The sequence below is a fragment of the Protopterus annectens genome, chromosome 1.part1, assembly GCF_019279795.1.
Source record: "Protopterus annectens isolate FY-2018-M chromosome 1.part1, PAN1.0, whole genome shotgun sequence".
Classification (NCBI taxonomy): Eukaryota; Metazoa; Chordata; order Ceratodontiformes; family Protopteridae; genus Protopterus; species Protopterus annectens.
Genome location: NC_056726.1, coordinates 551,603,088 through 551,621,720, shown reverse-complemented (window position 1 = coordinate 551,621,720; position 18,633 = coordinate 551,603,088). Strand labels below are relative to the sequence as shown.

At 39.5% G+C, this 18,633-nt stretch overlaps 1 protein-coding gene across 1 annotated transcript in view; it reads right to left on the bottom strand.

The window, feature by feature from the left end:
- Positions 1 to 18,633, bottom strand: part of LOC122814860 (phospholipid-transporting ATPase ID-like) — a 2,026,011-nt gene that overhangs the window by 819,972 nt on the left and 1,187,406 nt on the right. The window contains exon 8 of the mRNA XM_044087143.1: positions 5,276 to 5,346. Within this exon, the coding sequence (XP_043943078.1) occupies positions 5,276 to 5,346 (71 nt within the window). The remainder of the gene's footprint in view (positions 1 to 5,275; positions 5,347 to 18,633) is intronic.

Below are 18,633 nucleotides of genomic sequence, written 5' to 3'. Positions count from 1 at the left end.
CTTGTTGTCCCAGGGAACAGATCCATTTGGTGCCCATTTGCTGTACATAAGCAATTCTGAATGTGAATTGCTTAATGAAAGATTATAAAGCTCCCAAGTGTAATTCTGAGAATTGCAGATGCAAGTTGTGGATTTCCAAACCAAACCAGGCAACAGTAAACAAACAAAAAAAAAAGTAAGAAATACATCTAAGCTAGAGAAGAAGAATTACTCAATTTTGCAGGTATTTCTTAAAGTGGCATTTCACTGAGGGGGTTGGTGGTGATGGTGGTGGTATGCTCTTTCCTGCTGTCCCAATATGGGACTCTGTAGTCCCCGCATCCCCTCTGCTTGTATATAATAACTGACTATTTTCACTCATTCAGTCGTTCCAGAAACTGCAAGTTTCAGAATTTAAAGCAGCTAACCAGTAGCTAAACAGTCAAAGTTTTTTTTTTTCAAAAGGTAGCAACACGTTATTAGGTCTTTACTACTGTATTAATAAATACACTTTTTATACATTTTCTGTGCTGTCATTGCTTAATGAGATGACAGCAGGTTTGTAAAAGTGTGGTTATTAATGTAGCAGCTTAATAGATTGTTGTTGCATTTGAACAATAAGAACAGTTTTGACAGCCTACAAATGGTCTTATTAATCACAACTGCAATGGCTTAATGGCAGCCTATAAACTATTAACCTGCTCTTTATTTTATGGGTTGCATACCCAGTTCAGTGCCATCTACAAGCTGACATCTGGTCAATATACCTCACAAGTATAAATCATTATGAAGAACATTCCTCATTCTCAGTGTTTAAAAGTCCATGCTCGTCACAGATCCACATTGAGTTATGTCACATATTCAGTGTTAAGATTTTTTTACCTGATATCCATGATAAAGACTGCTTAATCATATTAATACAGCTGTAGGTGAGGCAATTCTTAATGGGACTAACTAAAAACAATACTCTACAGGCTGTTGAGGGGTGATCTATTCCTGGCATTCAAGGCATCTTCAGACTGTACTCTGGTGCACTTCCTGCACATCTGCAAAACAAACAGCACTAGAATTACCTGTTTTAAAGTCTTAAACCTGACCTGTGATATAAATAGGACCTGCAGCGGAGAAAGGTATGGTTGGTTGAATAGGTATATTGAAGCACAGTTTTATTGCTATAGTAAACAGAATAGTACCATTTTTCAAGCAATCAAAGACATATGGACTTCTCATAATTATATACATTTAGCCCTGCTTACCAGTCAGTATTTGTATGTGAACTTTCATCTAACAGTCTCATAGGTTTATAGGTTCATAGGTAGGTTCTAGGCTATCGGCCCAAGGGCCTACGTAAGTCTAGCCATCAAGGTTCCCTGGCTTACGCCACCCAAGAAAATTATTTTCCTGTGTCACTGTCAAGCAGAGACACAGAAGTGATCCCCGAGGTGTATTACCTATTTCCCATCCACTCATCAAGATTTTACTTGAAGAGTGCTAATGAAGAACTTTTGCTTGACATAGATGGGTAGCCTGTTCCAGAGTATGGGAAGTCTCTGGGACAGGAATCTATCCCTCCGGTATGTCCTGTTTATTGCACTAGGTATTGGATTACACTTTGCTGCATTTATATAATTGCTTTCAGGGTAGAAAGTTGTCTTTTATTCTGCAAGTTACTCTTCACAAGCACACTGAGAAAACACCAGAGCACTGACAATTCCAGATGAATATTCTCTAACAATGTAGGCTAATTCACAAAGTATGATTGCAATAGGTATATGGCATTTTTTTCACCCTAGACAAAAATGAAGATAAAAAACATATTTTTTAGCATATCTCATTTTTCCAGAGCACTGTGTGGTTATGTGACCAGTTCAAAACTGCACAGCAGGCAAGACAAAACAAAGAAGCTAAAGGACATTGTTCATTAATGAAACATGTCATTCTGAAGAAGTCTTGATATTAAAGAAGATGAAAGCGCTAAATAATACAAGAGTTGCTGGTGTTTTCCTTTTAATTCTTTTTGAATGTTTTTGTGTCACGAAGTTCGTTCTTAGTAAGACAAAGAAGCTCACATCTTTCAATTCAATCAGATCAATTTAGATCAATTTCAACAATTGGCTAAGCTTCTGGTGTCATTCAAAGGGGATCCAGTGTCTGTCAACCTGGGATGACATCCTCAACAAGCCATTGCTTTGCAAGAGATGGCTTGCACCTGTCACCCTTTGGCTTTTGAATACTGGTCAAGGCTCTTGCTGCCCCTATAGTGCCTTTTTTTAGGCAAGACTCAAAATTCAAACCCACCTCCGTAAACAGCACAAGTAAAAAAATGAGGGTTATGCTACTCAACGCCAGGAGTTTAAATCTCAAAATGCATGCGCTTGAAGCACTCCTAAGTATGGAGAACGTTGACATCTGTGCAGTAACTGAAACCTGGTTCAGTGCTCCAGAGAGCACTTCAGCACTACTGGGCTATAACTCATACCACACATTTCGGCCACAGAACACGGACTGAAACACAAAAGGAGGGGGTGTATCCATATTCATCAAGGATACCCACACCTCCAGGTTAGTAGTGCAGCATGATACCTCTGAGATCATCCATGTGCAGCTAACATCGGGCAAATCTGCAATGCAAATTGGGGCCTGCTACAGATCACCCCCCATAACCCAGGACCACCACTCCGCCTTTCTGGAGACACTGGAAAACATGAAGGTCCTACTGAACACCCTAATATTGGGCAATTTCAATTACCCTACCATTAACTGGGAAAACTACTTGAGTACAAACTCCCAGGCTCAGCGCTTCCTGGAATTTATCAACTCAAATGCCCTGGATCAGCTGGTAAACTCCCCTACCAGAGGCCACAACATATTGAACCTGGTCATCACCAACATGGGCGACAGGTGTTCCGTACCGGAGGTCAACCCATCACTGGTTAGATTAGACCATAAACCAATCACCCTGGATGTCCACACCCCACCACCACCCCCAACCAAGGAAACCACAGTGAAAAACTTTTCTAAAGCAAACTTCGCCTTACTTAAGGCAGACATGGTAATTTCACAGCCCCCACGCTAAAGGATAACACTGCCCAAGATGCAGAATCCTTTACAATTGCACTCTATGAGCACCTACAAGGATGCATGGATTGTGCCATCCCTAGCAAAACCAAGACTCACTTCCCTAAGTGAAGGAAACCAGTTTGGTGGACCCCTGCCATAAACAGGTTATACAACAAAAGGAGGAAACTAGTTCAGAAAAAAAGCAAATCCCAAGAAGGAAAGACATCCCTGATCAGTATCAGTAAGAAACAAAGGTCCCTCATAAAATCATCCAAGGCTAACTTCGAAAGAAAAATAGCCAAGGATTCAAAAGATAACCACAAAGCCTTCTTTAGCTATGTTAAGAATCTAGGTGGCAACTCACAGATATGCTCAGAGCTAGTGCAACATAGCACAAAATATACTGAACCTACTGATATTGCCAACATCCTGGCAGATAGATTCAGGGCAAACTTCACCTCACTCTCACCTTCAAAAGGGCCCACAACAATACCGTAAAAGTATAGTGCCCCAGAAATCACAGAAGCACAGGTGAAAACAGCCCTTTCAAATGCCAAACACACAGCATCAATGGGGCCAGATGGTGTCCCAGGCTGCATCTTGCACGAACTACAGAATGAACTAACCCTCCACCTAAACATGCTGTTCAACCTCAGCCTCTCCACAGGCTACGTGCCCATAGAATGGCGCACAGCAACGTTTATTCTGCTCCACAAAGGAGGGGCCACAACTGACCCTGGTAACTATCACCCCATAAGCCTGACTAGCCTGGTCTGGAAGGCTATGGAGCGCATCATCATGGAACTCATTAACAAAGACATTGGGAACCTCCAAGCACTTGACCCGACCCAGTTCGGCTTTGTTAAGGGCAGATCATGCCTACTAAACCTGGTTGACTTCTTCGAGACAGTCACCAAGGCCATAGACGAGGGGAAAGGTGGTTCACACAGCCTACCTTGATCTTGCCAAGGCATTCAACACGATTCCTCACTCGGTATTATAGAAAAAATCACCAGCCTGAACATAAACCCCTACATCACAAGATGGGTTGCCAACTGGCTTACAGACAGAAATCACACTGTAAGAATAGCGGGCTCCAGGTCCGACTCTAAACCAGTCACAAGTGGTGTCCCGCAAGGCTTGGTTCTGGGACCCCTACTGTTCGGCATATATTTCTCAGAAGTACAGGCAAACACAGGGGAACTATGGCTAACCAAGTTCACTGATGACTGCAAACTGGGAGCCATAACTGACTCTCCGACTGACACTGACATCCTTCAAAAAAGGCCTTAATGAGACAGACACCTCGTGTCAAAGTCATGGCCTCAAGCTAAATGCCAAAAAGTGCATAGTCATCCTATTTGGGAAAAACAAAACACCCACGAATTACCACATAGGTGGCAGCCCCCTTAACACAGAAGAGGTAATAAGAGATCTGGGGACCCAGGTAGATAGTAATCTCTCCTTTGACAATCATATTGCCAAAGTAGTTAGGAAATCCTTCTATGTGGCCCATCTAATTACTAAGGGGTTTGTATCTAGAAATAAAGAGGTTATAGTGGCCCTCTACTCGTCACTCATCAGACCCATCATAGATTACAATGCCCCATTTGGGATGTACCTCACAAGACACTTCCAACAGCTGGAAAGACCACAAAAGCACCTCACCAAGAGGATTACTGGCCTCAAACATATGTCCTATGCAGCTCTACTGAAAAAACTCCGGCTGTACTCAGTGACTTATCGCTTACTCAGAGGTGATCTCTGCTTGATTTACAAAGCCATGTCCAACTCAGAATTGATGAACATGCTCCACTTAAAGAAATCCAAGTCACTGTGAGCCACGTGCTCTAGTGAGCTAAACCTCACCACAACAATAAATAGAACATACTGGAGGGATAGATTCCTGTCACAGAGACTCCCCATGCTTTGGAACAAAATTCCTAACTTTATTAGGCAGAGCCCCTCACTAACACTCTTCAAGAGAAGCCTTGATGAGTGGATGAGTAACAGAAAATACACCCCTGGGATCACTTCATTGGCTCTGCTTGACAGAGGCTCAGTTAATTAATCAATGGTGCGGTGAAAGCCGACACACTCTGGCTAGGCTTATAAATGCCCTCGGGCAGATAGCCTAGTACCTACCTATGAACCTATCTCATAGCCTCTTATAATCTGCCAGATTACCCAGGTCAAAACTTTTACAGTGACAACAGGATGACTACAGACTACTTACCCATCAAGCTCAGCAGTTTCTATGTATATCAGACTATATGGCTCACTGCTGGACAACAACAGTAAATCTGCCTAGAAAACACAAACACAAAATATACAATTTATTGTGATATGTGCTGACAATACTGTGTTTTATTCAGCTAATCTTATTATTCTGCACAATGTATAAAGTACCTTATTTCATTGACATAAAAAGAAGAAACCAGTAACATTTTTGGAGACGTTTAAAAAAAGTTGAGATAGTATAATGCAATGTACTGTGTACAGGACAGTCAAGAATGCATTGTGATAATGACAGAGAAAAAAAAAGTATAAAGTAAGCACTTTTGAATAAACCCTATGAAACCTGCACATTTTGAACACATACAAATGAGAAGTGCTTCAAAACTCCAGTCTAGTGAAAAATGGCCTCTCTCTCTAATTTCTTTATCATTCCCAAATCCTGTCTCTCTGTAACTGTCATTGTATCTTACCCAGTCCATGTGCATGTGTGTGTGTGTGTGTGTGTGTGTGTGTGTGTGTGTGTGTGTGTGTGTGTGTATATATATATATATATATATATATATATATGTATATGTATAGATATAGATAGATAGATATGTATATGTATGTAGCAAATCAGCTTCCTTTTTTGGAGGAGAGCATCTTGTTTCTGTTGGGTATGGCTAGTACCATGCATTTATTTACATGTTCGTACAGTGTATTGGTGTATGATTCTGTAGTCATGCACCTATTTTTCATTTGCATGGGTGCTGTGAAGTTAGCCACCTTTGGTTTTAGGAGCCCAAAGTTATTTTTGGAGAAGTTTTTCATGGTGGTTACCTTTGCTGGTGGTGTGGGTGAGATGTGGATTTCCATGGTATTTAGTTTGTGGTTGGATCTAACCAGGGAGGAATTGACTATTGATGTTGAGCAATGGTTGCCGATGTTAGTAATAACCAGGACAAGGATGTTGCTTCTTCTAGTGGGGGTAAGAATGAGCTGGTCCAGCACATTGGAATTAATGAAGTCCAGGAAGCATTGGGCAAGTGTATTGGTGCATGAGTAGTTTTCTCAGTTGATGGAGGGGTAGTTGAAGTCACCCAGTATGAGAGTATTGAGTTGGATCCTAATAGTTTCCAGGGTGCTTAGGAATGTGGAGTGAGTGTCTTGGGACATGGTTGGGGACCTATAGCAGGCTATGACCTGGTCCTCCATCTTACCCAATGTTAGCTGTACCTGAAGTATCTCAGATGAGTTATGCTGGGCTACTAGTCTGGAGGTGTGCATATCCTTTATGAATATGGAGACACCACTGTCTTTGGAGCTTCGGTTCATGTTCTGGGGCTGAAAGGTGTGGAATGAGTTATAGCCTGGTAGTGTAGGGATGCTTTCTGCTGCTTTAAACTAGGTCTCTGTTACAGCACAAGTCGATGTTCTCCATTTTGAGGAGTGCATTTATTAATAGCTGTTACGGTGGTAATTTGGCCTTTGGAACATCGCCTAAAAAAGGCACAATAGAGGTTGCAAGAACCTTAGCCAGTATCCGGAAACCTAGGATTGACAGATGCAGGCCCTCTCTGGCAAAGCATTGAGGTCTGTCAATCATGTCATCCCAAGCAGACAGATAGTGGATCCCCTTAGAATGACACCAGAAACTTAGCCAATTGTTGAAGTCAATCATTTTCTGCTTGTACTGCGGTATCATTCTGGGCAATGGTAAGATGCTGCTCAGGGCTAGGGTCATATCTGCCTGGGCCACATAATCTGAGAGCTCCTCCATGTCTCTTTTCATGTAACCCAGGGAGGTGGGTGTCAGGTCTTTCACACCCACATGGACAATGACAGAGTCATACTTGTACTTGTGGAATGACCTGAGTAAGTGTGTTATGTGTCTGATCCTGGCACCCAACATACAGCTGACTGTTACCATCTCCTTATTCAACCTAGTGAGTGGGACATCAGTGTGCCTCACTAGTGAGTCACTTATGATTAGTGTATTGGGCAACCTGTTATGCCTTAGGGGCTTATGTTGAGGGGCACACTGTGTAGGTGAGCTATGTGTCTTGTGATTTGTGCTGTGTTGTGGTGGTTGACTGCATTTCTGATTTGGAGGTCTCTGCTGTTTGGGTAGATTTCTATTGAGCGCCTCCATGAAGGTGGGTCTGTGATTTGTGTTTTTATGTGAGAGCTGTGATGGTGGGTGTTCTGGAGGGCTATGTGTTCCATGTAGTGTGGTGCAGGTGTTATCTTCTCCTCTCGAACAGCTATTCCGGTCTTGGCTGGAGAGTGCATGTCTTCCAGTTTGATATATAAGTGCATCTCTCACAAGTCTGAGTGTTGGGAGGTAAGAGGAGAGGGTTGTCTGTGTACATGAGGCAGTTGCCACACTGCCTCAGAATGCCCAAGTTCACCAGGTTAATAGGAGAAAGCACAGGGACCTGACCTTTAGACATTCCAGGAGGGATGGCCATTATTAATAAGTACTCAAGCTGTTTTCTTATAGGATGTTTAGTGCTGTTAGCACTTATGTGTGCTACAATAATTGCTACAAGAAGCCAGATGAAGTGCTAGGTGAATAAGCTAGTTAAATGCAAGTGAGAGACGATAACTAACAAGCTCTAAGGGAAAAATTGAAGAGCAGACTTTCTGGCACCGGTAATACTTTACCCTAGCTTAATTGCACTGCACTGTGTGCAAACCCATGCAAACGGGCTTTTAAAGCAGAAAGTTGAAAGAGAGCTAGAAACCACTCCTCTTGTGGTAGATAGGCTACGTAGTCCTTACCACTCCCATTGATAAGCTGAGATGCTTCTCTCTAACACAGAAATGTCTGGGAAACTCAGAATCTACAATACAGTCCTGAATACAGCAAATCTGTATCTGGACCACTCTAGTAACAGGAAAGGCAGGAAAATAAGCTAGAACTTTTTTTTAAATATAACAGTAGCAAACAAGCAAAGTGATTTAAACAAATGAATCAATTAAACAATAAAAAAGCTAAAAACTGAGCCCTGTCCAAGCAGTCGTCAATCAGACATGTTCTAGATGCACACTCCTATCACTAGGGTGCAAGGGAACCTTCTCCAAAAAAAGATGGCCTGGATTAGTGCTCAAGTTATACAAACAAAGCGACAATAAGCCTTTAACCAGAAATTCCCAGCTCAGAAGGGCAGAATCTACACTCTCCTTCCACAAGAGTGCAGACCACAAACCTTTTTAATGTAAAATAACTGGCCTGAAGCCCAAGTGCTTAAACCAGAACTAATATACTTTTAGAATATCAGACACTAAGCCTTCGATCAGCAACTCCTAACTTGGAAGGATGTAAGTTAGCTGTCCTGCCACAAGAATGAGGACCACAACCTTCTTAATGTAAAACAACTGGTCTGATGCCCAAGTGTTTAAACCAAAAGGCTTAGAATAACAGTTGCAATTTAATCAGGCTACTAACAAGCAGTAATAAATATAGCAGAATAAATGCAACTGAGTAATTTTAAAAACAGGTAGCAAAACCAAAATAAAGTAATAAAGTATAAAGAAACACAATTACAGTAAAAGCAGATGAATAAAGTGCAATTTTTTTGGTTAAGTGGGAAGGAATGAAACACGAAAATTTAAGGTTGATAAACTAAGGAATTGGGCCTTCCCAAATGATCTCTCTCTACTCAGTAGAATAATCTGATGAGATGGGACTGGGAAGAGTGTCCAAAATGAGATTTATAGTAGGGGTGGGAAACTCAAAAGCCACCAAATTTAAGAACACAACAAGGATTGGGCAGGTGGATGGGGAACTCTTAAAAAACTCCAACAGAGCAGAAAATTTAAAACAGAACAAATGTAATACTAGAATAAGATACAAAATAGAAGTGATCAAACCTTAAATAAAGAACTTCAAATCAAAATTAAATGCAGAGATGAATGATACTCAGAGCATTGCAAACCACACAAACACTTTAGATAACTACAGATATTTCTAAATAAAAGAGCAATGCTGTCTCTCAGCTCCTCCCACTAATTAATCAATGCTACTCACAGTTCACAAAGGAATTCTTTGCAAAGGAATTCTTGGTAACTTAGAAACAAAATGTGCAGAAATTCTTTCTAGTAGGGGCAAAACTGTTCTAAACTCCATCCAAAGAAATGCACCACATGCCATTATGAACTCGACATATTCTAAATAGAAGGTTATTTTTGGTCTTAGAAAGTGAAATCCTTGATAGCAGCAACCACTGTCAACAAATAACATATCTATCTGGAGACCCCACCCCCACCCCCCGCCAGTGTCTGAATGGAGAGATGAAATCAATAATAAAAGGAGAGAAGTATTGCTGGAACTGAATTCATCTTCAAGTATTGCTGATTTCCTTCATGTTGTGGACCCAGATTTTACAAAATTTCACCAATACAACATTGATATACAGACTGTATTTCATATAGCATATATCATGGAGAAAGATTGGTCAAAAAATAAAGAAAGACTGGATGCACAGGTCTCATGAGAGAAAATGCCCACTCCTGGTGTATACACTAGTGCCAAAAATGGAAAAAAAGCAATATAGAATCTGCTGTAGAGAGCTAGGCCAGGCTCAGGAAGAGGGTGGCAGCTCTCCAGTGGAGGGAAGAAGTAAGTAGTCCAGAATACACACACACACACACACACACACACACACACACACACACACGCACACACACACACACACACACACACACACACACACACACACACACACACACACACACTTAAAAATATGCAAAGCATGAGACATAAAGCCATTATAGTGGACTGTTGAAGATAAGAGATTTGTATTGTTACTATTATGCAAAAGAAATCTACACAGATGATATATAGCAAGAGTAAGAAGGAATTTACATGAAAGAAAAATACTTGCACAAGAAAAATCTGTTAAAAGTTGCAGACAATAATTTACAATTCTTTATGCAAATGATTAGCACAAAGTATTACCAAGATGAAGAAAACTGGGCCACCTGGAAAAGGAAGCAACACAGAAAGTGAGACACAGTAAAGAACAAACAAAAATGTTATTGGAAGTTATATAAAGAAACATGGACTTAGGAAAAAAAAAAAGAAATCTGATATGGTACAATATTTATGCAGAGAAAAAAGCCAAATTAATCAATATGAAAATTGCATCAATAAAGTTTTTTTTTTAAAAGCAAAACAGAAAAAGACTCCTGGATATAGTAAGTTTCCTAATTAATAAATAAGATCCCAAAGATGGACTGTAATTAAAAAAGAAGTTTAGTGAGGCACAAATAGAAACTGAACTGATAGACCATCTGTGAAGTGAAAGATTCAGTGTGGAAACTCTGGCAATATCACATGATGGGCCAATGAGTTTCCAGAGTGAGAAGCAGCATATGAAATAGGCTATATCTGAAGAAGATACACCACAGGGTAATGTTTTAGAATCTTCTGTAGAGCACTCTCACGAATTTCCATTTATAGCTCACAACAAAGGAAAGAGCAGGAAACATTGAAAACTCTGACACAAGAGATATTACAACATGGTATGCCAAACAGATCCTAAATAGAGGGGCAGCAAATAATGCAGAATGCATCTGAAGAAGTTATGCCACAGGGCAGTGTTCTGGAACCTTCGGTGGGAGGCTTGCATGAAAGTCTAATTAGAATGGCACAGCAAGGAAGGCTCTTAGTTCAGAATAAAATGATCTAACAGAGGACCAGTTTGATTTAAAAATTATGGACAGACATATTAAGACAGATGAAAGAAACAGATTACAGAAAGTGAATAAGACCCAAAATTATAAAAAAGGGACAAAATAATCGAGACAGTAATTGGGGCTATTAAGGCAAATTCATGTGATTGTAACAGTAAAAAACAGGATATACTACTGTCTATCTAAAATGATAGCAGATGAAAATTTACCACAAAACATAGAGTAGTGAAAGAAAGGATTGGAACAAGATGAATGCCACCATCAAACAATGAAAACTATAAAGCAACTAAGACACGAAGCATCAGTGTTAGAAGAATACAGAAATGGGAGCACGTCATCAAAAATGTTTAGAAAGATAGATGTGGTAACTAGATATTAAACCTTGTTGGTATAAAACGTCTGGGAGACCAGGATTTATCATACACTATTTTGAATAATAAGCTAAAAATATTATCACAAACAGAAAAATCTAGAAAGTATGCATGTACGTATAAAGGTAGGACAAGTACAAAACAGGCAATTCATTGATTACTCCAAAAAGCTTTTTACAGAAAACTGAGAAATGAAGCAAAAACAACAGAAACACCACCAAAAAAGTAGGTGTGTACATTTTGGAGAAGCATTTATGAAGAACCTATTGAACATACCAAATACAGTGAATGGATAAAAGAGTTAAAATAAACTCTTAATATAGAGGATATGAAGTGGGAGGAAGAAGCATGCAAAGAAATTGAAACAAAATTAAGAAAAACTCCCAAAGGGAAAAAAAGAAAACCTGGGTCTAGATGCATTACTGAATGATTGGCTAAAGGTATTAATATCTTTAGATATTGCCCTGATTTAACATTAGTTATGTACACATCTTGAACAGACACCAGCCTGCTTAACAACAGTAAAAAAAATCACACTCATAAAGAGTTAACCTGCAAGTCATTCTAAGAACCATAAACCAATAACTTGCCTTCTAGAAAAAAATATATGAATTATATAGTAGAATTGATGCAGAGAGAGTAATGAAAGAAAATAATATTGAACAAAAGATCATCTATATTTAAAAAAAGCCATAACAGAAAGCTGTGAAAAATGTGAAGAATCTAAACACGGCATGAATAGATTACAAACCCCCCACCCAAAAAAAAAACAGCATCTCACACCCGTTTGCTATGGAATGATTACAGATGTATGAAATATACCCTACATTAATCAATTTCATTGTTCTGACTATGAAACAGTGGCAAAGTACTTTACAGCTAAGTTATGACCAAGGACAAATTACTATCCCAGGGATAAAAATGCAAGGGATGATATTCCAAGGTGATCCTTTGTCACCTCTGCAATTTTGTCTTACCCTAGACCAGTGGCGGCTGGTGACTTCAAATCAAAGGGGGGCTGCAGGAGACAGCTAAATGGGTGGGGTCAATGGGAAGGGGTGTGGCCAACTAGAAAGGGGAGCAGCTATGCTAAAAACCACAAAAACTAACTAAATACACTGCCCTGGGTGCCAAACCATCATTATGAGAGTCCAATCAAGACAAAATGAAGTGTAGAAGAATAAAAATATTTCAGTGCATTGGCTGCATGACAGCTTACTTAATATCTAGATGGAAACAAAAAGGTTGTGAGGCATGAAAAAATAAATTACTTTTTAAATACATTAATGGAATGCCAGTCAAAATCAAGTATAAGAAAAACAAGCAGCACTCAACTAAAACCACTTCTTGCACTGCAGTTCTAATTATAATTTATATTCAGCTTTATTAAAGTACCAAGTAACATGCTGAAAGTAGAAATCTCTGATGCCCCCACTTGTAAAAATGTGTCTTATCCAAAAAAAGACCTGCTGCCTGACATCTACTTGTTTCATGTGGAAAACATGATCAAAGTAAAAAATGAAAAGCAAACAAGAAATAAGCTCAAGATACATTGCTTAAAAGGATTACTGTACAGGTTATGGACCACACGATTGGCATTCTGTTTAGTTTATGGGTAAAGCCTGCAGAGATGACTGGAAGTCTCCAAGTGTAATGAGCTTCTTAAAATAATGTAATCCTGTCCTTTATTACAAATACTGTCATATGCATTTCAATACCCAAGGCTTATACATTATCTAGTTAAGTATTCTCTACATGGCAACAACAGAAAGGCTTTCAATGTTGGTGATTCTTTAACAGTATGCTTATTAAAGCTTACTTGCATCTTACGAACTCAGCCAAGCTTACCTGACGGTCATTAAAGTATTGCTACTTAAACACAAAGCAACAGGCACTTTGAGTAATAAGCATAAATCAACAGTACAAAAAATAAGACAGAAACCAGACCATTCTGCAAAAATCAAGGACAGATGAAAAGCCACTCTAGTACTTGTGTCTACCTTGGATGGGAGGATACGCTGCACATTTACACTGCATAACTACTCCTTGCCTTGCTTCGACACATCCAGAGTCACTACATGGGGGAGTGGGGTGCAACAAGTATGTCACAATTTGAAATGTCTCTGGCTGACTGTGATGGCCCTGACACATTTGTCATACCTCTCAACCTCAGAGCAAGAAATCTGGACAAAGCCATACAAAGAAGTGGGACAAAGGCCCAAAAATAAGGACAAATTTTAAATATTGCTCTTATAAACTTAGAAAGATAATAGAATAGGTCTTGCATTAGTATGAATTTTCTGAAGGGTATGAAATCTGAAACTCAAATATCTGTCATTTATTTTCTAACTTCAGTCTTTACTGATTTGTCACTAATTTGCCAAAAAAAAACACAATTTTATGAAAAATGGACCAAAGATGTGATGTAAAAATATAAAATAGCCACACAATACAGCTGGGAACCTGTCAAAGAAGGGACACTTTAATATTAGTACTGCTAACTTGAACAGCTGACAAAATAAAAGAATCGACATGCATTTCTGAAATAAAAGTAATCTATAACTCTGATTATTACAGTCATTTCTTAATTGTAAACCCTCCATGTTTTCTTCCAAAATTGCTATTTTGCGGAGGGATTATTAGGGGGAAGAGCAACATTTTGAGCCAAAATCAGGGACAGTTGAGAGGTTTGGCTATGCCTAATTCTATAAAGCAATTTATTTGCATGTACCTCTCAACCTGTTAATGCAATAAATCTGGACAAGGCCAAATATATTGGGGGAACATATAAACAGTACTAAAAATTGCTCTTGTATAAACTGAGACAGTTGATAGAACAACAGGTCTTACTTTAGCATGCATTTTTCTGAAGGTTATGAAGTCTGAAACTCAGTGTGTCATTATTTAGTGACTTAATTCCTAAATGATTTGCCAGAAAACCACAATTTTTATGAGGAACAAACCAAAAATAGGAAGCAAAAATCTATTCATTCTTTGAAAATCTGGACAGTTGGGAGGTATATTTCAGCTGGGACTGCCTTTAAGTTTGCCGCACTTCCCCCTCACAAAATCATGGTCGAATGGAGCCTCCCCCTGCAGCCATTCCAATGATCCATTACTTGGCTATTTCACTCCATTTACCATAAACACTAATGTGCATACTGATTTACTTCTATGATGATTTGGACTTCATTTGAAAGTTTTATCTTGCATTTTACAGCACAAACACTAACACATATGCTAAACAAACCTAGCATTAAAACTTCTCTACCCTTGAAACTCACTTAATTGAAACAGCATTGAAACCCACATTCAAAGAACATACATTTTACCAGTGGCAGATAAAGATTAATTCTGGGTTGTTTTCAAATCATAGGCCCCTTGCATATGAAACATACATGTGCTCTTTGATACACCTTCCTATTGTTTTGAACATTTTTCCAGTAAACTATGAAACAAAACACATGCACCAATAATGACAGAACTGCCCAATTCGGAACATCTTTCCAGTAAACAATGAAACAAAATGCATGCACCCATAATGACAAAACTGCCCAGTTCAGAACAATTCCATCATAAAAGTCTACTCAAACTTCTACAGTCCACCATTATCAGTAAATATGCACAATTCTACAGTCTACCATTATCAGTAAATATGCACAATCTCTGAAGAAGTATGATAAGCTAGTAATATTGCAATAGGAAATGGATGGCAAACTGATAACAGGCTCATAGTTAGTATCTTAACTGTTACAGTACGGCAGCATCCACCCCTTGTGGGAGTAGAACCAACAACCTTCTGCATCAAAAGCAAGTACACAACCTGTTGTGCTATTAACAATGCAAGCTGACTTAGCATAAGCAGCACTAAACTTCTCTTCCCCTGCAGCTCTCAGCTCCTTGTAAAATCTACTCAATACTCAATTGCATCTCAACTTCGCAGCACAAGAAATCTGGAAAAAGCCAAATTTATGGGGGGGGGGGTGTCAAAAGCCCAAAAACCAGGGACACATTAAACATTGCTTGTATAATATTGGAAAGTTGCTAGAATAAAATGATGTCTTACCACCATACATTTTACTGCCAAGGTCCCTGTACAAAACAGTCAGAGCAACATACCACTACGCTAAATCAGTTGCTTTGTGAAAGAGAGGAAGTCTGAAACTTAAATGGCTATCATTTAATGAATTCAGTTCTCACCATAGCTGTCAACCTGTTAGCACAAAACACCCGCACAAACCCAGTAATGAGGGAATACAGCCCTCAAACATATTCAGTGAATTCAATTATTGCCATAGCTGTCAACCTTAGCACAAAAAACCTAGACAAAGCCAATAATGGGGTAATACAGTCCCAAAAAATAAGGACAAATTTCAAATATTCATCTTATAAACTTAGAAAATTGCTAGAATAAAAGGTTGTGTTACTGTGTATTTTCTGAAGAATATGAAGTCTGAAATTCAAATGCCAGTCAATTTTACTTCTGACGGAACAAAAACAATTTTCAACAGAGGCCCAGGGAGAAATACTGCAGACACATGTCTTTGTAAAATGGCAGGACACTAGAAAAAATCCACACAAACAGAGGGATAAGATGCAGACTCCACACAGAAGGCACCTCAGCCAAGAATCAAACCAGAAAACCTATAGCTGTGAGGCAACAGTGCTACCACTGCACCATCAAATATGTAAGGAATTAAACATTCAGAAACCTGAAGTTTGAAATTCAAATGCCTGTCAATTTTATTCAACATTTGTTAATGAGGACAATCTGACTTGGAATAAAAAAGCAATTTTCAGCAGAGGCCCAGGAAGAAATAATGCAGGCATGTCTTTGTAATATGGGAGGACACAAAAGCAAATCCACACAAACATAGGGAGAAGATGCAGACCCCACACAGAAGGCACCCCAGCCAAGCATCAAACCTGAAAATCTACAGCTGTGAGACAACAATGCTATCACTGCACCATCAAATATCAAGCATTGCAGCATTTAGAAACCACAGATATTATGAGGACCAGATCAGATTAAATATGAGGCAAAAATCTGCAAACACACAAACACAGGGAGAAGATGCAGACCCCACACAGAGGGCACACCAGCCAAGAATCGAACCTGCAGCTGTGAGACAACAATGCTACCACTGCACCATCAAATATCAAGCATTGCAACATTTAGAAACCACAGATATTATGAGGAACAGATCAGATCAAATATGAGGCAAAAATCTGCAAACACACAGAGAAGATGCAGACCCCACACAGAAGGCATCCCAGCCAAGAATCAAACCTGAGAACCTGCAGCTGTGAGACAACAATGCTACCACTGTACCATCAAATATCAAGCATTGCAGCATTTAGAAACCACAGATATTATGAGGAACAGATCAGATCAAATATGAGGCAAAAATCTGCAATTTTTTTTACAAATGGTGGTGGGTAAGGAATTCAGGTCCTTAACATGTGCATACAAGGTTCAAGACTGAAGTATTCCTTACCGCACCACCATGAGTTTGTTCTAGCCACCAGTATATAGCAACTGGGGCATTTTCACACACACACACACACACACACACACACACACACACACACACACACACACACACACACACACACACACACACACACACACACACACACACACACACACACACACACACACACACACACACACACACACACACACCCCTTACCTGGTGCTTCAATCCATGCCCACGATCCCTTCACGCCATTAAATCCATCCCCGCGACCTCATGATCCCTTCACGTGCATCCACCATGCGAGATTTCCCCGACAAGACTCCAGTCTGCCACCACGCGAGATTTCCCCAATGAGACTCCAGTCCAGTCTGCCTGCCGACATTGCAGTCCGAGTTGGCTCCATTTCCTGTGACAGTCTATGCAGTTACAACTGCATAGACTTCTGGGATGTCTGTTGTTAAGTGTTTCCTAATCCGGACTGCTGCTGAGACAGTCTGCGCATGCTCCAGACTGTCTCAGCAGCAGTTCGGACTAGTGTGCATGCGCGAAAGTCCGCAATTTTTTCTTTTTCTTTTTTATCTTTATTTTCTTTCTTTTTTAATTTTTTACAGCTGGGGGGGGCTGCAGTCCGGCAGTCCAATAACACGGGCCGCCCCTGCCCTAGACTATGCTAAGGTTACAGCTGAACTACCAGAAACCATATCAAAATATGTCGTCTACTTTTTGTGGATGATTTACAACTGCACAGTTCAACATATGAGGGTTTGAAAACACAACTAGAAATACTTAAAACTTTCTCAGGTGATATAAGAATGACAATTGGTATTGAGAAGTATACAAAAGCAACATTTATAACAGGAAATTATAAAACCAAAAATATCAGCCTGGGAAAGGAATGTTATATAAAGGAATTGTAACAAAAGGGAGTGTATACATTTTCTGGAATAGATGAGGGGTCAGGAATAAAACAAGAAAAAATGAAAACAAAGATTAGCAAGAAATACTTTAGAAGACTAAAGCTAATATTGAAAACTGGTTGACAACTAGGAATAAGGTCTAAGCTATAAATTAAATTGCCTTCATGTTATAACTTATACCTTTTGGTGTGATTGAAGCAGCACTGAATCAACTGGACAAGAAAACAAGAAAATGCATCATGCTTATTACATGATGGATAAAAAGCAGCGCATATCAAAATTATATATCCTCGGTCTAAAGGAGATATGGAGCTCCATGGAACTAACTACATGTATGGGTCATGGCTAAAGCGCTCACTAAACTACTCACTCTATGTGCTATTAAGTGTAGAAAGCTACTTGTTAGACTTGCAATGAGCAGCTCGAGTTTTTTATGTTTTTATTTTTGTAGTCCTCTTTTTTGAGAGACCTTTTTTCTCTTTTGTGAGTTGAGGAGGGACAAGTCTGAAGAACCATACAGGGCCCAAATGACTTAGCTATGGCTCTGGCATAAAATTACAGTTATGTTATTTATTTTCTCTTAGTCTGCAAGAACACGTGAAAAGTTTACATTTATAAATACATTCTTTCTTTGTAGAAGTGATACATTTTCAGACCAAGGACAGTTACTATGCTTTGTGTTGTTTCTCATTTCCCTCTCCATGCAGTTTTTTCTTTAGGTCACTGCAAGAAGGCTAGCCATCTGGCAGTGTAAAAATTGGGTCTAGATGATGGTCACTGTTGAAGTGACACCCCACCCCATGTGAATAAAATGGGGAAAAGGGGTTGTGGATGGATGGATGGATGCACACTGCTCACTTTACAGCTCTGGGTGCTTGTTGGTATAAAATGATAGATTTTCAGTGTTTT